The 21830-nt window shown below is 35.7% G+C and overlaps 3 protein-coding genes across 5 annotated transcripts; 1 reads left to right on the plus strand and 2 right to left on the minus strand.

Annotated features, from left to right (window-relative positions):
- The first annotated feature begins 6475 nt into the window (after window positions 1-6475).
- Window positions 6476-11523, plus strand: LOC107766619 (conserved oligomeric Golgi complex subunit 4-like). 2 transcript variants are annotated; one of them, XM_075236950.1, is made up of 3 exons: window positions 6476-6596; window positions 8229-9845; window positions 10757-11523. In XM_075236950.1, the coding sequence occupies exons 1-3, from the start codon at window positions 6564-6566 to the stop codon at window positions 11384-11386; spliced, it is 2280 nt and encodes a 759-aa protein (XP_075093051.1). In that variant the 5' UTR covers window positions 6476-6563; the 3' UTR covers window positions 11387-11523. The 2 variants fall into 2 exon arrangements, with proteins under 2 accessions (XP_075093051.1, XP_075093052.1); XM_075236951.1 differs by lacking the exon at window positions 6476-6596 and adding an exon at window positions 7925-8098.
- A 3384-nt stretch (window positions 11524-14907) lies between these two features.
- Window positions 14908-15372, minus strand: LOC142172527 (uncharacterized). The gene has a single exon (XM_075236167.1). The coding sequence runs from the start codon at window positions 15370-15372 to the stop codon at window positions 14908-14910; it is 465 nt and encodes a 154-aa protein (XP_075092268.1).
- Window positions 15373-15558: 186 nt separating this feature from the next.
- Window positions 15559-20751, minus strand: LOC107766618 (cyclin-T1-3). 2 transcript variants are annotated; one of them, XM_016585429.2, is made up of 8 exons: window positions 20613-20751; window positions 20418-20504; window positions 18951-19268; window positions 18693-18774; window positions 18206-18340; window positions 17948-18123; window positions 17685-17836; window positions 15559-16964 (listed from the first exon to the last, which is right to left on the minus strand). In XM_016585429.2, the coding sequence occupies exons 3-8, from the start codon at window positions 19178-19180 to the stop codon at window positions 16456-16458; spliced, it is 1284 nt and encodes a 427-aa protein (XP_016440915.1). In that variant the 5' UTR covers window positions 19181-19268; window positions 20418-20504; window positions 20613-20751; the 3' UTR covers window positions 15559-16455. The 2 variants fall into 2 exon arrangements, with proteins under 2 accessions (XP_016440915.1, XP_075093053.1); XM_075236952.1 differs by lacking the exon at window positions 20613-20751 and having other exon boundaries at window positions 20418-20585.
- Window positions 20752-21830: the final 1079 nt, after the last annotated feature.

The following is a 21830-nucleotide window of genomic DNA, read 5'->3' on the forward strand; positions in this document are numbered from 1 at the left end:
ATTTTTAAAGGTCAAGTGAGACTCCACTGGGGCATTAGCAGAAGATGCTCCAATATTATTTGCCTTTCTTTTGATGGAGTTTTGATAAATCCTGACAAAATGCTCAGGTACACGACATTCAATTTTCCAATGACCTTTCATGCCACAACGGTGGCAGTTACCGCTTTTGCCTTTTGAAGGATTGTTTTGAGAACCCATATTGTTCTCTCATTTTCCATGACCACCACGATGACGACTATTATATCGTCTCTTACCATTATCATGCCTACGTACATTCATATGGCCATGATTATTATTCTGTCTTTTTCCATACTTATCACATCTAGCTACCATATTCGCTTTAGGAAGCGGAGCTGACCCTGTGGGACGGGCTTCATGATTTTTTAGCAAAAGGGTATTATGTTGCTCAACCATCAGAAGGCATGAGATCAATTCAGAATACTTTTTAAAACCCCTTTCACGGTATTGCTGTTGTAATACCGTATTTGAGGCATGAAAAGTCGTAAGAGTCTTTGCCAACAAATCCTCATCATTCATAACATCCCTACATAATTTCAATTGGGAAGTTATTCGAAATACAACAGAGTTATATTCACTTACGGTCTTAAAATCTTGCAACCGTAAGTGCATCCACTCATATCGAGCCCTTGGCAATACAGTAGCCTTAAGTTGATCATACCTTTCCTTCAGGTCAGTCCACAATTCAAGTGGATCGTTCACTGTCAAATATTCAACCTTCAAACCTTCATCCAAATGATGACGAAGGAAAATCATGGCCTTCGCTTTGTCTTGGATTGATGCTTCATTACCCTGAGTAATAGTGTCACCTAGGCCTTTAACGGCTAAGTGAATCTCAGCATCAAGAACCCATGATAGACAATTCTTTTCAGAAATGTCAAGTGCCACAAACTCAAGCTTTGACAAATTCGACATAGTGAAAACTATCAAAGAAGATAAATAATTAGAAATCATTAGGATAATAGCGTAAAGAATCTTAAAAATTGACATAATATCAAATTTGTGATCTATATACACTAAAGTGATAATTCCATAGAAAAGAATACTATTTTTTTCTTCAAATTATTAGTATATCTTTGATGTTAACTAGAACAAAATATCTTCTAACTTTAACACAATTTCAAATGTCGAACAACATAAAACAAGTATCTTCTCTCAATTAATTCTATTAACATAAAAATTAGCAACTTTCACATGACAATCATGCAAATAACGTAAAATAAAGAAACATAGAATTCTTTATTTTTACATATATCTAGAGATATGAGAAATTATAAAACTGCATATTAAAGACACTAATCATGAAATCAAAATATACAATGAAAAAAAAATGAACAAATATACCTAAACAACGAAAAGAGCTCAATTTCGTGCTAATAACGTATTAAGAAAAATAGCTCAAAGTAACAATATAAAACAAGAAGATAAGTAGAATAAGAGAAGAAGAGATAACTTTCTTATTTCATCAAGTGTTCAAGTGTGTTCCAACTCACATTTCATGCCTCTATTTATACTATTACATATGAAGGTTACAAAATGATTGTCTTAAACATGACATTAACAATTGAGATCATGGGGAGGGGTTATGGAGGTGTGGGAGTTAGAATCATAGTGGTGATGAGTAGTGAGAGGTTATTTACATCATGAGTGAAAGTAGTGGGAATAATGGACATCCACATTTACTAAAGATTTTATAACATAAATTTATTTTTAATAATAAAATGGATTAAAGCTTGAAATCTAGTATGTTTTGATTTAAAGGCTAGAAGAATCATTATAAGTACTTTTTTTATTTGGATATTAAAAGAAATTTTATAATTCTGATGAAGTCCTTCACGATCATACTAATCAACAAATTCAATAATTGTTGATAAGATTTACATGATACATTTTCACTGAAAGTGAAAGAATAAAAAACAATTTAAAGCATTTCAATAATATTGGACTATATATGTTAGGATCCAGAGATATGCCAAAATAATTACATTAAACATTAAATATCAAGCAAGTATCATGAATATGTTTATATAAATTTTCACAAAAAATCTACAAGTAGGGGTGTGCATTCGATTTATCGATTCGATTTTGACCCTTATCGATAATTACCTATCGGTTATCGAATTATACATATGCTTATCGTTATCGTTTCAATAAGGTTTCGATTTTTTCGATTTCGATTTATCGATATTTGGGGCTTATCGATTCGGTTATCGATTACACCAATAAAAAAATTTGATGTTCTTTAAGTATAGAATAACTTAAGATAATCATAGTAACAACTGTTCCTTCTACAGACAGTAACATAGACTTTTTTTGCTCTCTCTTTTACGTTTTTTTTCCTTTGCTTGACTGTTCATTTGACCAGAAAAGTGTCAGCACACTAAAAACAAACAGAACAAGTTACAAATGCTTTTACAACAATCAGAAGTCACCAACCTGCTACCAACTGATAACAAACAATCTCAAATAAAATGGACATGCTGTCAAACCCTTTAGTGACAGCTAAAGCCACAGAATCAAACAATCTCAAATAATTTTAATACACCTGCAATCAGAATGTTAAGCGCTGAACTGTTCTTGTGAAAATTATGCTGGATGAACATTGAACACAATAGAGATTAGAGCGTGCAATTGGACCTGCAACTCTTCTTCTTGCACAGAGCAATTTTAAGACACCAAGCTTTAAACCTGAAAGAAATTAAGAAAAATATTAATAACTTTTTAATACATCACATTCTTTTACAAGTATATTATTTAAAATGGAGAACTTACATAGCAGCTAACAAACTCTAACAAACTGAAAGCCTCTTTGTCAAGATTAGTAAAATCTAATAAGAATATACATTAACAAGTCAAGCAATTAATATATTATTTAACTATCTTAAGAAATACAATAAAATTAATTAAAATATACATACCTTCCTCGAGTGTCTCGAGAAAATCTAAATCTTCCTCAACATTTACAGGAAGCGATTCACTTCGAAGCCAATCTTGAAGGCACACTAGAGTTTCAACCAATTTAGGAGTTAATGAACTCCTAAATGGGCAAGAATACTCCCTCCGGTACTAAATGCACTTTCAGATGCCACACTTGAAATAGGAATAGCAAGCATATCTCGAGCCATCTTACCAAGAATAGGAAATCTAGGTGAGTTCACCTTCCACCAAGCCAAGATATCAAAGTCCGGTCTTTCATTTTCAGGATCTTCTGCAAGATACTTTTCCAATTCTGTTTTAGAATCTACACCTCCACTTGCAGTTTTATGTTTCCTTATTTCATCTAAGAGTGCACCTAAATCAGTTGAAGCTTCCATTGTGCTGAATGAAGATCTTGGCAAAGAGGTAGAAACTTTACCACCAGTATCTTTTGAAACCGACTTAGAGACATACTCATTAAACAGTGAACTCATATAAGTATGAACCTCTTTTTCAATAATTGTCCCTTCATCATCTCCAAACATCTTCTTAATACAAAACTAACAGTAGTAAACTTGTAGCGAGGATCCAAAATACAAGCAATGAAAATCATTTTGTTCATTTTTTTTGGTTCACCCCAATACTTCTCAAATTTTTTCCATATACTTAATGCCATCTCACTCAAAAGTTTATCTTTAGTTGTTATTAATCGATTTAAGTAAACAACAACTTGACCAATTTCAATAAAATGGGCATTCGACGTTACATAAAGTGACTCGAACACCTTCAAAGTGAGATTATAAAATATTTCAAGAAATTGTGCAATTCTCTTTACCTCATCCCAATCAGTTCTTGTAAGAATACCTACAGGCTTTCCATTTGAAATGGCATCAAACATAAGATAACATGACAAGACGGTATCACGATCAGAATATTCTTTAATTGCATGCTCATATTCAATAGCCCTGCTCAACAACAAGTATGTGGAATTCTACCTTGTAGGAACATCTAAGCATAAAGACTTCTTGACAATATTTTCACTTTCACAACATTCCTAAAACTTCCTCAACCTAGCAGGAGACTGTCTAATGTATCTGACTACACATCTAACACGAGCAATAGGAATACCTGACTCTTTTAAACCATCTTTCACAATAAGATTTACAATATGTGTCATGCATTCATGTGAAGGTGTTGACCATTCATGGAATTGGTTCCCCAATCATCTAATTTGTCAGACAACTTCTCCACGGTCACATCATTTGAACTAGCATTGTCAACTGTGACAGTGAAAATCTTTTGCAAACTCCACTCATGCAAATAATCAATAATACACCTTGCCATATCTTCACCTTTATGACTAGTAATTGGAGAAAAGTTAATAATTTTTTATGCATAATCCATTCACTAATAATCCAATGGGCTGTGATGCACATATAGTTAATTTTTCGAATAGAAGTCCATGTATCAGTGGTAAGACTTACTCTTTGACTTGTTCCTTTAAGAAACTTCATTAATTTATTTTTTTCCATATTAAAAAGAGCAAAACAATCACGTGTAACAGTAGTACGGGAATGAATATGAAAACAAGGTTGTGCCACTTTCATAAAGTTTCTAAAGTCTTCCTTCTCAACAAAACTAAATGGAAGTTCATCAACAATCACCATACGACACAAAGCCATCCTACACTCTTCTTGATCAAATTTCCATGGAATAAGACCACCTTTATTACCCCCAGTAATGTTTGAAATTGTAATAGTTTTTGACCTTTTTCAACTTTATAAGGATTCTTTGGACATTTATCGATATGACTATTCATTTGTGTCGTACTTTTGCCTTTTGTCTCAAAATATTCTTGTCCACAAAATCTACATGCATATTTATTATTTCCTTTAGCATCAATTTTTTCTTCAAAAAAATGCCATGCTCGAGATCATTTTTTCCTTTGTTTTGTAACTGTCGAGTGAGTAGTTGCAGTCGTAGACTCGGAACCTCTACTTTCATCAGCCACTTTATCAATATTATCATTTTCAGCCATGTGAAGTGAATGAAGAATGTAACTTACAGTCTTAAACGAGTTGAATGAACCAAAGCAAGACGAAGTCAGTACTCCTCGCTCTTGAATCTACATATCAAAATAAAATACAAACCTTGTTTTACATTGTTGCCTTAAGTAGGTTTTGTATTTTCAATTCAATGACTTGTTGAGAATCGATGTTAGTGTGTACACTTATATAAAATTAAGCATTTGTCCAAGCATCACGTTTACAGCTTCTATAAAATTTAGTAATTTACCCTTATCAAATAGAAAAAAAGTTACTGAGAGAACCCATTTGGAGATAGAGAATTACCAGATCTGTGGGAGAAACCAAGAAAGGAGGAATTTTGAGTGAAGAAAATTTGAGGCTTCAGCTCTAAAAGGGCAGAAGCAGAACAGTTCTGCAAAAAACGTTGAGGCTTGAGCAGAGCTTGACTCTTAAGGAACTTCAGATTCTGAACTGAAGCAGAAGCGGCTCGCAGGCGCCTGAACTGAACGGGTGAGTCGTGAAGAGGAAATAATAGGGTAGGGGAAAATCTTAAGGAACTTCAGAAGGCAGAAGCAGCGCCTGAACTGAACGGGTGAAGTCGTGAAGAGGAAATAATAGGGTAGGGAAATTAGGAAATAATAAGGCTGGAGGAAAATGGAAATAATAAGTTAAGGTAAAGGAAAGGTTATATAGAATAAGGGTATAATTGTCTTTTTAGTATATCTTATCGGTTTATCGATAAATCGATAACCGAAGTGGACAAAATCGAAATTGAAATCGATAACTCGATAAGAAATTTTCGAAATCGAAATCGAAATCGATAAATCGATAAACCGATAACAAATAATCGATTAGATTTATCGATAAACCGATTCGAATGCACACTCCTAGCTACAAGTTCTATTAAAAACCAATAAGATGAATATAATCTATATATATATATATATATAAAGGAGGGCCAAAGAGTGCTGACATGACGCATCTCCTTGGCCAGCATTCATACTATTCTTTTTTCCTGAATTTTTAGCCTTTTTAGAATTTTTTCCATTTATGTGATTTTTTAACAATAAAGAAAACGGATACAACCGATTGCGAAAGGGCGCCACACTCCTAACGCTCGACATATAATGATTAATTAATACAACACAGAGATTAATCAGACCATTAAGCCTACATTCTCATATCCTTTATTGATTTCCTCTATATTTGTTTCAATTCACCACCACTTTTCATACTTAAAAAGTTCATGCTTATGCTCCGTTATCACATTTAATTAGTTGAAACACAAATCAACGAATTCCTTTTTCTTCGACCTGTGTTCCTTTTTGAAAGAACTATTTTGTATCATTTCCTTACTTTACACGTAAAATATCTTCGCCTATGACTAATTGACTATGTAGTTTATCTTTGGTTCTTGTGTATTTTGTTATTGTTGTTTTTTTCTCTTTCTCGCTTTTTTCCTTATGACTCTTTTCCTTTTTTATTTTTGTTGAAAAAATTTATAACTCCATATTTTCTATTGCAGGACAAGATATTCAAAGTCACCGAATCACTTGGAATTATTGTGTTCACTGAAAGAATAAATACTCTTTGTCAATCATCATGGTGGCTATCTTCCGGCCTCATTTATCTTGGGTAAAAAACCATTAATTTTCATATCCAAACTCTTTATTTTATTTTATTTTAGGAAAAATTTACTGTCATATGGATTATTAGCTGCCACTAGTTTCTTTTTTTATTTGTGAGTTTCAATATGTGGAATAAAGTGATGATTTTTTTAAAATATGGAATGTTAAAAAATGAGATGTCAATAAATACAGCGTGAACAAGATTAGTAAGGCAATTTCTAAAAAGGGGAAAAACTAATTGATGAAAGAAAAGATAAAATGCAGGGAATCAGAATTGCATCCAAAACGCATGGCTGTCTTTTTGTAATTTCAGGTTTTGTTGAATAAGTGGTGGGTGAGGGAATAAACAAAGAGAACGAGGAAGAAGATAAAAAGGGAGAATAAAGAAGAAGAAGAAGAAAATTAGTCTTTTTTAATCTATTCTTTTGGGTATATAAAAATTATTACTTTTGTTTCTTTTTATGAGATATAGTAATTTTTTTGCCTTTTCTTATTTACTTTGTGAGTATAATGGTGGAATCAAATAAATTTGAAAAGTTTATATATAAAATTAAATTCAATATATTCAAAAGAATTAGTCACATTTTTAGTAAATTAATTTTTTTTATTTCCTGATTTTGAATCATAAACCTTTTGGACTATCAACCCTCGTATTTAAAAACCCCTATATTTATTCTTTGTTTATATTAGCAAAATAAATACTTTTATATTTTTGTGGGGGCGCGGTTTTTGTGACATTTAAAATCGGAGAAAGTTATAGTAGTGAAAATCTTAAACTTTTTATGATAATAATACATATATCAAAGATTGTTATTCTTGTAAGTATGTACATGTATGCACGTTTACACTTGGAAAGGATAAAGTTAAAACAAAGAAGTATTTGTGTGAGAATAAAATTAAATCAGATATTCATAAAATAATGATGGAATTTACAAACTATGCAAATATTAGAATTTAGTTTTTCTTTTCAAACAAAATAAAATGTCTGCAGTATATTGCCAACTAAAGGTCTCAAAGAATTTCTTAAAAAAATATTTAAATATATTAAATATTTGAATACATTAAGATTATACAATGAAACATGTGTTTACAAGCACAAACTGTAGAACCTACAAGTGTAAGTAACTTTATGTAATTGTGGTGACACTGAAAGTTTATCAATTTCCTTTTTAGTCGATATTGTGTTCTCGACAATAAATAAAAAATATGTTTTAAACTACTTTCAGTAATTTAATAGTATTAGAAAAGTATCATTTCAAAAATTGAATAGGTTTTGACTAATTAACTAGTTGTATAATATAAATTGTTTTGCTAATCAAAAGAGCAGAGCAGTAGTTGAGAAGAATGTACGTACATTATAGTTCTCCAGAAAATCCGTAGGGACTTTTTGGTCTTCTTACCCCTAAATTCCCATCTTCTTCTTTTCATTCATTCCCAGAGGAACATGAGTTTCTACATGAATTTTACTCAAAATTCAGTACCATAGTAATTTATTCAATTGGATACCAAGTAACGTCACTGATCCCTCCAAATCAATTCCTGAATATATTACTTATGTTAATCAAATTAATAACCCCATTACAAATCCCTTAGCTACGTTCTTAAATCTGACTCAATCTGTTTTCATCTGGCCGGACAGGAAATGTCGTCGACGGCGCAGAGAGGAGAAGCCGACGATGGCAACAGCACCTTGTCTGAAATGGATTCATCTTCCTTGAAATTCGGGACACCGGAGGCGTTGGAGCAGGTGCGTAACCTCACCGACGTTGGAGCCATGACTCGTCTTCTCCACGAGTGCATTGCTTATCAGCGAGCCCTAGATCTAGAACTGGACACAATCCTCTCCCACCGCACTGATCTCGACAAGCAGCTCTCCGGCCTCCAAAAATCCACTCAAGTGCTCGACATTGTTAAAGCCGATGCCGATCACCTCTTATCCAACGTCACCTCCACTTCTCTCCTAGCCGATCAAGTGAGCGCCAAAGTCCGCCAGCTCGATCTTGCTCAATCGCGCGTCAACGACACTCTCCTTCGCATAGATGCCATTGTTCACCGCTCTAATTGCCTTGACGGCGTCCACAAGGCGCTTGATTCCGAGGACTTCGAATCTGCCGCCAATTACGTCCAGACCTTCCTCCATCTTGACGCTAAGTATAAGGATTCCGCTGCCTCCGACCAGAGAGACCAGCTCTTGGCCTCCAAGAAGCAGCTTGAAGGGATTGTTCGCCGCAGGTTGGCTGCTGCAGTGGATCAGCGGGATCATTCCACTGTTTTGCGGTTCATCAGGCTGTATCCGCCGCTGGGATTAGAGGAGGAGGGACTGCAAGTCTACGTGGCCTATTTGAAGAAGGTTATTGCCATGAGATCGCGCCTCGAGTACGAGCAATTGGTGGAAATGATGAGCGATCAACAGGGCTCAGGTCAGAACCAGCTTAATTTTGTGTCCTGTTTGACTAATTTATTCAAAGATATTGTCTTGGCTATTGAAGAGAATGATGAAACTTTAAGGAGCTTGTGTGGAGAGGATGGCATTGTTTATGCTACATGTGAACTTCAAGAAGAGTGTGATTCTCGCGGTTCCACTATTATAAAGAAGTACATGGAGTATAGGAAACTAGCTAAAGTGACTTCTGAGATTAATTCTTATAAGAGTAATTTGCTATCTGTTGGAGTTGAAGGACCGGACCCTCGAGAGATTGAAGTATATTTGGAAGAGATCTTGTCTTTGACTCAGTTGGGTGAGGATTACACTGGGTATATGATATCAAAGATTAGGGGCTTGAATTCTGTTGATCCCGAATTAGGTCCCCGTGCCACCAAGACTTTTAGGAGTGGCAATTTCAGTAAGGTTGTCCAAGATATAACTGGTTATTATGTGATCTTGGAGGGGTACTTCATGGTTGAGAATGTGAGGAAAGCTATAAAAATTGATGAACTCGTGTTTGATAGTCTCACAACTTCCATGGTCGACGATGTGTTCTATGTTCTGCAGAGTTGTTGTCGGAGGTCCATATCCACTTCGAATATCAACTCCGTGATTGCAGTGTTAAGTAGTGCTGTAAGTCTGTTGGGTGGTGAGTTCAATGAGGCTTTGCAGCAGAAGGTCAGAGAGCCTAATCTTGGAGCAAAGCTGTTCACTGGTGGCGTCGCTGTGCAAAAGACTGGTACGGAGATCGCCACGGCTTTGAATAATATGGATGTGAGCAGTGAGTATGCATTGAAACTACGGCATGAGATTGAAGAACAATGTGCTGAGGTTGGTCCTAAATTCATGTATTGATCCTTCGTATTGTTTAATGTTAATCTAGTTTTTGAATATGACATCTGCTTTTTAAGAGGCGAATAAGTAAAGCTGTAATTTTGTTGCTCGCCTTCATGTATGCTAGTACTTCTTTGGTGTATTTATTTGTTTTTCTGGGTGATAAGTAAATTGGACATTGAATTATGAAAGGATTTTCTGTTGCATGCATTTCATACTATAGTCTTGCGACATGAAAACTATTGTGCTTTCTGAGAATCCGTTGAAAGTTTAACATACCCATATATAACCTTAGATTGGGAATCTGGGATTATACCCATGTGTAGGTTGCTCTTTGTTTTTTCTTTGATTTCTCAAATACCGTTGAAATCTTTTTTTTTTGATGGGTGTAAGAGTATTATATATATATATATATATTTTATATATAATAAAACCAGCAAGAAGAAGTTGCTGGATGGGTTACAAGAAAAAGAAACAACATTACAAATTGTGTAATGTGCTAATAAAGTCAATCATGGCACAAGGGTCAGAAGCATGTACATCTGCCATGTTACACCAAAAACTTAAGCAAAACAATACAGTTGTGTTTGATATCAATGACTCTGTTCTTCCTACTATCAAACAACCTATCAGTTCTCTCTTTCCAGATGCACCACCAAATTGCAGCCGGGATAGTATTCCAAATTTTGATAGAAGGTCGCTGAATATCTAATTTGTCTAGAATGATTGTCTGTTACATTCATCTCTTGCCTTTAATCTTTGAATGTTAAACTGGTTGTGCTTTTTGAGATTACCTTCAGATTGAATTATAACCTCAAATCCTATGCAGAAATTACATTTATTAGATTATTCTTTCTTTTTTGCTACCCTTATTCCTTTTGCTAGTCTTAATTGGATTGCATTGTCAGGTGTTTCCTGCACCAACAGATAGAGAGAGGGTCAAATCCTGTTTATCTGAATTGAATGAGATGAGCAATGGTTTTAAGAAGGCCTTGAATATCGGCTTGGAACAACTAGTGGCTACTGTGACACCTCGAATCCGGCCAGTGTTGGATACTGTTGCAACAATCAGCTATGAGCTGTCAGAATCTGAATATGCTGACAACGAGGTAAATGACCCATGGGTTCAAAGGCTTCTCCATGCTGTAGAAAGCAATGTGGCTTGGCTTCAGCCATTAATGACTGCTAACAATTATGACTCGCTTGTGCATCTGGTCATTGACTTTATTGTTAAGCGGCTTGAGGTTATCATGATGCAAAAAAGATTCAGTCAACTTGGAGGTCTTCAACTTGACAGAGATGTTCGAGCTCTTGTCAGCTACTTCTCAAACATGACCCAGAGGACTGTTAGGGACAAATTTGCTCGTCTAACCCAAATGGCTACAATATTAAACTTGGAGAAGGTCTCTGAGATTCTGGATTTCTGGGGTGAAAACTCAGGACCCATGACCTGGAGACTTACTCCAGCTGAGGTTAGAAGAGTGTTGAGTTTGAGGGTTGACTTCAAGTCTGAAGCAATAGCGGCTCTTAAGTTGTAACCCATGGTTTATTTTGTTCAATATTTCTTTATATGCTGTTACAATGCTACATTTTGTATTTTCAGGTTTATTTAACTTCCGTAAGAGATTGTAATGGGCATGAAATCTTTGAAATATAGTTCAGTGCTTTCCATTTTCATTCTTATGTCAAATATCTTTCTTTTACTTTTTGACATTTCTTCTGAATCCTCGTCTTAACGTGGCTCTTTAGCATATGATTTCATCTTCTACAATCTTCAAAGCAGCTCTCTCATTCTCATCACAGTGATTATATATGTAGAACAAAATGCACTGAGATATTACTTGTCAAATAAAAAGATCGTGTCTTTAGCTCTGTTTGAAGATCACAGGTAATTTGTGTTCGCAGAAATTAATCTGATTGCTGGTTGAGCCCGGCATCATTTATTTGCTATTTGGATTGTGTTTCTTCTTTGGTAATTTGGCTGGTCACTGTTGGAGGACCATTTATTCCTCTTGTTCCAGCATTTTTTACATTGTCCCTCAATTGATTTCAAATTATGTATGTGTCACATGATATAATTTTCCTCAAAGCAGGGAGTTTACTGTCGACATCTCTGCTTGCTCACCTAGGGTAGTTCTAGAACTTGCAATTTTCTCTGTGAGGGTATGGCCTGTATGCTGTGCACTGGTTGCTATGTATTGACCGAAAAGCTGGTCATTTTTCTATTGATTTTCGTTTCTTCCCCGTGCCTAAAAGTTTATCTTACTGAAAAGTCTTAGTTACCGTTCTCGGTGCTGACGTACCTGCTTATTGGAGTGTCACATGAGCCATTTTACACTTGCATTGCCTGTCACATCTTCGTCATTTTCTCTTTTCCTTCTTGTTGTTCAGTGTCCATCTTCCTGGATTTGCTCGCTTTCTTTGGCTCCTTCCCTTGCTCGCGGGCTGTTACATCAATTTACTTCAATAATATTGCATTCTTGTTACTTCCTTTGAGGCTGCTGACATCATTTTTTTGGGTCCTTTCCTGTCAGTGTTTTTTGGTTCTTTGGTCTGCTTCATCTCTCTGGCTTCGCAACTTAGTTTATTCTCGTCGCATTTAATCAATATGTTTCACTCTTATGTGCTTGTGTGCTCTTTATAATACCAGCAATTTGCATGGATGAGGATTTAATAACAGTGTTTGTTCTTTGACGCCTTGATGGTTCTTTAATTGTACCTAATTTTTCAAAGTCAGTTCCTGAATTGTGCTGGTAGATGTTTCTTCTTTTCTAATTTCCATTTCCTAAATGAATTATGTGGGATTATTTGAGTATAAAATTAACAAATCATAGCTAGGCGATATCTTACATCAGTTGTTCTCAGAATACATGTGTAGTTTCTCTGTATGTTGTCAGATGTTCCCACATGTTCATATAAGGTTTACTTTGCACTCAGCTAAATCTGGTCAAAAAGTAATTGTTTTGGCTGCCACTAGGGTTGTTCTTGAATGTCTTCATGCTGCCATTGGAGCTCCAGAGGCTGCAGAATCAACGCATAATGCTCCACTTTATTGTATTGATATCCCAAGAGTGGACTATCTTTTGTTATGAAAGGTAAGGTTTTGCAACAATGAATCATGAATGAGGAATCTCAGAAGGTACCGCTTTGGTCAGTTTGCTTAATTCTTTGTTTCTTTCAGGATTATTCTTGTTTTTTTATTTTCAGTGTTTGATGTTGTCGTCTTAAGTTATAACTATCAGCAATAGCTGCAGTTAAATTACTTTACTAGGATGGTTTGCCTGATTTAATAAGTCCATCCTTAGCCAATTGCTAAAGATTTCTGAGGAGTCAACTAGGCAATTGTAGTCTAGATTCAGTTCATTTGTTCTTGAAATTGGTAGACGAAATCCTGGTTTTTGTTCTCATTGAAAATTTTTGCTCTTTTATTTTTTTAATTTTGTATTTTTGTTCTTTATAGCTTCTTGAGCGTATATTTACTGAGGAGTATGGAAGCTTTCTGAGGCCATTGGATTCACTCAATTGAAATTCCATTGATGAGGCTGGATGTCAATATCCTGTAAAGAAGGGTAGAGGTTCGTGTTTAGTGTATGTGCGCCCGTGCATGTGTTCTGCTTCGGAAACTGAAAAATGCAATTTTTTCGAATAATTTTGAACTTGATCTTAAAATGTTAGTTGATGTGTGTGAATATTGTGATTCTAAAATGGATAATATTCTGTGATGCAGTGTTAGGAGTGAATCAGACAGGTCGATTCCTAGTTCAGGTTGTCGATAGGAGACTGTTACCCAATGCTAAATAGTTATTGGATTCTAATGTATTAATGGATATTACTCTGTGGTGTAGTATTAGGAGTGAATAAGAGCGTCCACAGTATGTAGTGATTCTTTAGGGCTGGCTCTGGTTTTTGATCTCTGCTGAATAGCTAAACATGCTTAGACCTTTTTTTAGATGGAAATGTGCATGTTTTAATATATGTACTCATTCCAATTTAAAACCTTCCTCCAACCACTCCGGATGAATTGAAATGTTGGTCTTTTTACTCTTAAGATTTTGTTGGCAGGGTGAACAGCGACATATATAGAGAGAGTTTTGTTTCTGTTTTTGCCCTCCCTCCTATTGTATTGGTGGTGGAGACAGACTCATCACAGAGGAAGCTTTTCCAGGTTTAAAGCTAAAGTGTCAGTAACATTATTGAATAGCTGCTATGGCAAGTTGAATTTTGTTATGAATGTTTAATCCTTTGGCATCTAATGGATGATTATGTAAATCAATAGAGTTTAATTAAGTTGAACAAGTTATATTTTGCGAGTGTCTTTGCGTCAATATAAAAGGGGTAGGATAGAATCATAACTCTTTAGCAAGAGGAGTACAATAAAAATAATCTGTAATATCATTTTCTCGGACTAAATACCTTTACTAGCAATCTTTGACCATCATTGTAATCGGTAAGCCTCAGAAGGAAAACAAATTGATTTATGTAATTTGATTACTTTATAATTCAAATGCATTTGTTTAAAAATAACATACGTACTTGCCTGTGACTAGTATCTATATCTTGCTGCAATTTGATGGTTTCTTTCCTTACGAGAAGACTTCTACTTAGTTGGCTGAAAACTCCTTTTTCTTTTTTTTTGGTAGCGGATATATTTATTCAAGCAAACTTAAGAGTCATTACAAATTGGGACTACTCTAGGACCCATGGTTCCTAGCTTGTCCTTTCCAAAAGTAGAAACATCAAAAGGTGGCGGAACTAAATACAACATTGGATTTCCAAAAACAGATGAGCTGCTTCCATTCTTAGCCATAAGGTAGGCGACTCCATTTGCTTCCATGAACACACGTGTCACTGTTCCCCGCTCTAGATAGCATCCATCTGCAATCATTTATCAAGTTTTGATAAAGGCAAGAATTGCTAGTGAGCATGTTGACTAAATCATTGCAGTCTGTTTCAATTACTAACAGCATGAGATTTTTTTGTAGCGCTAGACTTAGCCCATGCATGAGTGCTAAGCCCTCCATGTAAATATTGGTTGCATGGGGCACTGTCATGTTGAAGCTCAGAATCCAATTACTGTCACTATTTCTAAATACACCTCCAATGCCCCCCTTTCCTGGATTGCCGATGCTTGAGCCGTTATGTTTAGTTTGAAGAAACCCATATCTGGTGGCTTCCATTTAATGTAAGTCATCTTAGGACATGACGGCCTTTTTGAATCTGTGAGCAGTTTGTATTCAATGGTGCTACTGACAACATGCCCTAGTTGAAGAGGATTGTTTTTGTTCTTGAATATTATGTCATTCCTGTGTAACCAGATGTGCCATAGGATAAAAGGAATGGCATCGGCCTTATTGAGGTATCCGTTGAACTGTGCTTTGGATTGACATTGTGTTTTTATCCATTTGTGCAGCGTGTAATCATTAGGTGGCTGATTTGAGTATTTGTAGGTATTTTCCAGTTGGTCCCATATGGATTTTGAATAAGGACATTTAAAAAGCATGTGCTCCATATCTTCTTCTGACATTCACGAACAGTGTACAACTAATTTAATTATGTCGAAAACTTTTTTTTTTTTTTTTGGATAAATTAAACCTGCAATTAACCATAAGCATATAGATCATCGAGTAATGATTTTCATCCAAAATGCAGTGTTGGTTGCATTGGCATTTCAAATAAGAGGGCTTTCCGTTCAAGATAGAATATACTATGATGACATCCAATCCAAGTCGCCTACATGTTTGCTTATTAATCGAGCAAAATTGTTCATAACGAAGCAAAGTACATCTTGACAATTTCTTCATCTTTTCTGGGTACATGACTACTGAAGTGCTTCCTTGTTACAGGGGGTACTAAGAAAACAAAGAAGAAATAATTGACCTCTTACTCCTTCAGCTGTAAACAATAGTAGTAATAAAAACCAGCTGCAAAAGTGAACTTATCAAAGGACCCAAATCGCCATGTTTTCAGCCTATGTTCCTAGACAATGCCTTCCCAACTGATATCCTTTGCTGTTCTCTTTCTTTTTACGTTAGAGGATCCGTATCATGCGACCCTCCCGCCACTTAACCTCGGGGAATTCCCAGTTAATAAAACAGACCCTCCCTGTATTAAAGAGAGACTTCTCTTCTAGTTCTTATTCAGAAAGACCAGCCGGAAATCGCCGCTTATTACCCAAGCTCAACAAACATTTGGATAATCCACATACATTTTACCATCTCTCTCGGGCATCCCATCTTTCAACAGTTAAATTTTGTTATTACTGTGCTGATAAAGTTTTTTATCTTAGCATAAATGGACTGCATGTATATGCACAAAATCATACCCTTTATATAAAAACATCAAGGCATGAAAAGTCAACATTATGCGAAGTAGACTCCGTATCTGGAGTCTATTATCTGCTAAATAAGATTGAACCAGATGCAGAAATATGTTACCATAACTGGTCGACACTTTCTGAATATCAAACTTCTTAGCTGAAAAGTTTCACACCTGCATTTTCAGCACCTTGCTACTTCAAATGCATCTTCAGTTAAGTGTGTCTTTTTTTGCTTTTCTGCTTGTACTTCCATAGAACCTATTTCATCCAATGCATTAGCAGAAAGTGGCACTATCCCAAGTTTTCCAGCTCTCTCTCAATCCAAGCCTCACTATCAATCTCATCATCCTTGGCTAATTTCTTCAGTGAATTCTTTTCCAATTTCCTCCTCTTTAATCTCTCCTTGATTCGACCAATATCAATACTTCCATTGTGGTCACCAGCAGAGACGGTCTGGCAAATTACTTCTTTGGCGTCGTCCTTAATTGGCTGACAAACACCATCCTCAACTGCACTATTTGCACTACCACACTCACTCTCTGTCTCCTTAGTGTTGACGATGTTGCCGGATTCTTTTTCGCTGCATTTGGATGTCACGGAGGTAGACGACCCTCTGGCCTCCACCAATTCCATATTCCTGGAATCTTGTGCAACAACTGACACGCTTGAGATACAAGACTCTGTGCTGCTTGATGTTGCCTTTCCACCAACAGGCTTTAATTCAGTCGACCTGCCAGACATGGGTGGTGTTACTTGTTTCTGATTCTGCTCCAGCAACTGAAGCATCTTTTGAATAACCTCTGAGAAAGAACAAATGGAAGAAGTTAGGTGCTCAAGTTACTAAGGTCGTGGAACAGGATAATAGGATGGAAGGGAAACATTACCAAGGAATAAGGGTTAGTTCATAAGAAAACCAAACATATACATGGAAGGTCAAACAACCAAAAGTACTGACTCCAACTTCTGGATTAATAACTGTTATCCAGTGTAAAGCATGTCATAGTTTCAGGACTTTTTCCTTTGAGACAAAGTTAGCTGCAAACAGGTCTTCCGTACAGAGTAGGGTTTTTCTTCTGGTGTTTCCTTAAGATATTGCGAGTGTATATCAGTTTGCATTTGTGAATAATATAAGTTTGCATTTGTGAATAATATAAGTTTGACATGATTAGAACTTTACATGTCTTTGCCCAACCGTTTAAATATTACTAAAACAAGACCGCATTTCCTATGTGTTTTTCTTCTAATCTATGAAGACGTTGTAAAGTCGATCTAAGTGAACCAAAGATATCCAAACGTGAAAATCTGAAACCTAATTGTCTGAATTGTTAGCAGAAAGAACAGCTCTGATATTTAATTAAAAGCTCGACAGTTAACCTGCAGATTCAGTTGCTCACTGTCTTCTTAAGAACTCATCAGCTTTATTATGATTTTAACTCTACAATGGAGATCTTTTTTCATCACCTTTAAGCGACATGGAATTGCGAAAACTATATGGGTAAATCCGTAAATATATAACATACCTTCTAACTGCTTCGGTGCAACGTCAAATTGCATCCACCAGGGATTCCCTTTTCCAGTAGGCAATTTCACTTTCAGAAGTTTAGCAGCAAGGAACATGGAACCAGCAGCGATATAATGGGGCTTATACTGCAAGCACAGTGTTGTGCGAAGCCTACCAACGACATGATTATTAATTTCTGGAGTTCAAAATTTGGAAGTAGAAAATAAGTGAATCACATTCTACAAATAAAGAACCATCACCATCGCGTGAAAAGATACTAACCAATCATTCACAAAATTCCAAGCTACTTTGACCATCTCCTTGTTAGAAATTTCCAACCTCTTCATAGCTGCAACAAGTGCCTTGTAAGGATGTTCGATGTTAAGATCAAATGCAACTGTCGCAAGCAGCATTCTCTCACCAGCTACAATCGACTCCTTTTCCTTATCATAGATATCCTGTGATATGAAGCATGACATTAGGAAAAAAAAAAATAGAAGTTAGTGGGAAATAACAAAGCTGTGATAATTGATGACATACCTTTTGTCTGATCCTCAGTGGAGCTGATGGATCCCATTTATAAACTAACTTGTAGGAAACAACAACAAAATCACTCAGCCAGCGTGGTGTTTCTTCAGCTTTGCAGGCAAGGAACATGCTCACCGTCGCGACAATCTGCACAGAATGCAGTGCCACACCAAAGAGCGCATGATGAATCAAAAGAGAGGGACGTACTTATAATGCAATACTGTAGGCCTGATTTGGCTTTAAGTTGATATCTGAACCAATTCCAGTTAGTCTTACAAAGGGTAACATCAGAATTTACTATGACAACAATTGCACATTTGCAGTATATTTTACTTCACGGTAGAGCTAAACATAACATTGTGTATACAAGTGTTTTATCCTGTCAAGCAACTCAAGTCCCGGTTTGGCAACACAAATATTAAACATGCTTAAAAGGACTTCACACCAGATCTGTGTTTATTAGTCAATTGCGATTACAAGAGTAAGAAATGACTTCTACCTGCCAATGGTTCTTTGCATGAGATTGGCGCATGTAAAAACGATGGCACAACATCATTGCAGTAGCTATGGTCACTTGAGGCCTGAAAAATTAAATATTCAACAACCTCCTATGAGAAATTGAGCATAAAAAAGTAGAATGAATTCTCTCGGAAAAAAGTACGGAAATGAGAGAAAGAGACCAACGCAAGGATATAGTGCTCCTGCTACACAGAGATATCAAACTTTTCACTACTGATTGAAATAGAGTGGATCTTACACTTTCAGCTCTATGCCAAGCTCTTGCAGGAAAGAGCAGTACAACTTCCTTAGATGTGACTCTTTTTCATAATCGATCCCATCCTTCCTTGACGGAGAGTGATCCTTTATTTCTTCTTTAGTGAAGTACCATCGTTGGGTCAAATACTGAGATTTTTCTTGAATGTGCATGCTAGATGCAACTCTTGCAAGTTCTGGATGAGAAGGATTCTCTGGCAGTTGTCCTGCCATGTTCTTTCCCTCTTTCGCCAAGCAGATTAGCGGAACAGAATTTGGAAGCTAAATAAGTTCTTCGTTCCAAATAGGTAACTGGAATATTCTGCAAGTAGAAAAATATAACTTTCTTAGGAAGTTGAATCCTTGCTAAGTTTAATCATCCAAGAAAATTCATAGAGCCAAGAACTTCCAAGCCAGCTGCATTCATGGTCAGCTAACAGTAAATGGCTAATCCGTTTTGAATCTTAAACCTTTTCCTACTTTTCCATCATGAACCGTAATGGAATCATGCTTACAGATAACTTAAAATGACTAATGCTGACAGCCAAAGACTGCTTATTGTTGAATATAGACATCCAAGGCAAAGGCTGTTTATTGTTTAATTACCGAAAATTGTTTAACATTGGTAAGATAAAAGAAGAGAAGAATTTGCACTAAAGAAATATCATAGAGACAATAAACCTCAGTGCATTTGGAAGTAACACACATCCATTGGACAGGTTTAACATAGAAATTGAATACCCTTCTCTAATTTCACCTTTCTGGTATGGAGTACTTTTAACTTTTAAGATATTCTTTTACTGAAGAGGACCTAAATAAATTGGACTACATACAGAGATTTCACATAGCTGATCCCAACTATAACGTAGTTATTTGATAAATTGAAACCTATTTTCTTCACACGAAAGAAGTGGTGGTATGGAGATTTCTCAATTATGTGCTGATAACTTGAGCGCTTATTACTGCAAAATTAGAAGTAACTAATCAAAACATTACTACAAAATTGGAAGTTATAATGAGAGGCAACAAAGGGAACTGAAGGCTAATTTCAGCAAAACAATGGGATTAGTTGACACACAAAGAGCATCCCTTCTGTATGAATTCATTAAGACAAAGTCAACACATAGAAAATGACACAAACTTCAGATCCAAACACCTGAAAACATGATCTTTGTAGAGAACTCTTAAGAATTGATCATTTTATTTACCCCAATCATATCAAGTATCATTAAGCTGCGAAAAACTTACCCAAAAGGAAAGTAGAACAAAATAGCAAAGGCAATTTGACCCAAAACACGAATCATAAACAAGCCATAAATCTAAACATCATTATCAAATCACATGCTTCCACTTTCAACACAATATATTGAATCTTGATAATAAGATCTTGAATTTCTCATTGCCGAGCTACCTTAATTAAATTGTATAATAATTAAAACCCAGAAAGGGAAAAAACAAAAAAAGAGCAAACCTGAAGAAAATTGAGAATAAAGGTTGCGATATCCGCTGTGAGAGTAGAAGAGTGGCTAAGAAACAAGGAATTTGGCAAAGAAAGAGCCTGAAAAAGAAACGCAAATTTAATGATAATAGTTTAAGGTTGGTTAAGAATAAGAAGAAAGATATTGTGTGAAGTGGGAATAAGATAAGTTGACTCAACAAATGTTACCTTTGGAAAGGTCTTCTTTCTTTCTCTGAGCTAGCCTTGGCAAATTGCAAGTACAAACACTACCCTTTTGTTTATCGGGCAAAGGGCAACGTTGCGATTTCTATGTTTGCGTGTCTTTCTGTCTTTTTTCTTTTTCTTTTGAGTGTACACGTTAAAACCTCTTAACATTACCTTTTTTGCGAGGCTTGTATTTAAACTATTAAGGAGTCCGTTTGGAATATAATTTATATCGGTATAAGTTATGTCGGTATAAGTTATATTGGTATAAGCTATGATGTGATTATTGTTTATTCATTGTTTGGTACGTTGTTTAAGAATGACTATTGCATAATTTCTAAGAAGAAGGTATAAGTTATTCCGGTGCTAATTACCCCACCTTCTATAAGGTATAAGTTATCCCGGTGTTAAAATTAACACCGGGATAACTTATACATGGTTTGCTAACCAAACAGAGTATTAAGATGATATTAAATTTTTATACCACCCTTATACCTTCTTATACCTCATACCAAACGACTCCTAAGTATTTCCTTTACCAACAACAACAACAACAACAACAACAAATCCAGTAATTTCTCACAAATGGGATTTGGCGAGGGTAAGGCTGTAAGATGTACGCAACCTTACCCCTACTCCTGGGAAGGGTAGAGAGGCTGTTTCCAATAAATTCTCAGCTAGAGAACAACTGAAAATGAAAAGATAGTTGTAACAAGTAAGAATAACAGCAATATGAAATAAAATCGAATCCAAGAATGCAGTCAAACTCTAGGTAATAGCAGCTATCTATGAATAAAAGATATTATACTAATATTAATGCTAGCAAACTGAATAAGTATTTCCTTTACCCTGAACTATAATTTCCTTTACATTAAGAATTTTCCGGTTGAAAATACGACAAAATATTTGAGATAACTTATTGAGAGACGCGTGATTAACAAATAAAAAATAAGTACACATGACTGTGTGCACTCGACATCTTATGGGCTTCCATCCTGCCAAGCAATTGCTGAATTTTATGACACCTTCGAGGAGTTCTCTCCAAGTTGTATGCAAGCATCGCATTGAGTTGTAATTGCCGAACCTTTGAAGTTCATCTTCAGTACCCTCAGGGATTGGCTCATCAGCCTTTTCAACGAAAGAAAGGTTTGACAACTTTGGCTTTGGTAGCAATTGGAGCGAATCTCAATATGAAATCTCCATTGAGACTCGAAAGAAAAT

This window comes from Nicotiana tabacum, chromosome 18 (genome assembly GCF_000715075.1).
Source record: "Nicotiana tabacum cultivar K326 chromosome 18, ASM71507v2, whole genome shotgun sequence".
NCBI classification, from domain to species: Eukaryota; Viridiplantae; Streptophyta; class Magnoliopsida; order Solanales; family Solanaceae; genus Nicotiana; species Nicotiana tabacum.

Coding starts and splice junctions, on each gene's coding strand:
- LOC107766619 (XM_075236950.1), top strand. CDS start 6,564: ATGGTGGCTATCTTCCGGCCTCATTTATCTTGG. Junction 6,597..8,228: donor TCCGGCCTCATTTATCTTGG/GTAAAAAACCAT, acceptor CTGGCCGGACAG/GAAATGTCGTCGACGGCGCA. Junction 9,846..10,756: donor TTGAAGAACAATGTGCTGAG/GTTGGTCCTAAA, acceptor TTGCATTGTCAG/GTGTTTCCTGCACCAACAGA.
- LOC107766618 (XM_016585429.2), bottom strand. CDS start 19,180: ATGGCAGGACAACTGCCAGAGAATCCTTCTCATCCAGAACTTGCAAGA. Junction 18,775..18,950: donor CTTGGCATAGAGCTGAAAGT/GTAAGATCCACT, acceptor TTAATTTTTCAG/GCCTCAAGTGACCATAGCTA. Junction 16,965..17,684: donor TGCACCGAAGCAGTTAGAAG/GTATGTTATATA, acceptor GTTCTTTCTCAG/AGGTTATTCAAAAGATGCTT.
- LOC142172527 (XM_075236167.1), bottom strand. CDS start 15,372: ATGTCAGAAGAAGATATGGAGCACATGCTTTTTAAATGTCCTTATTCA.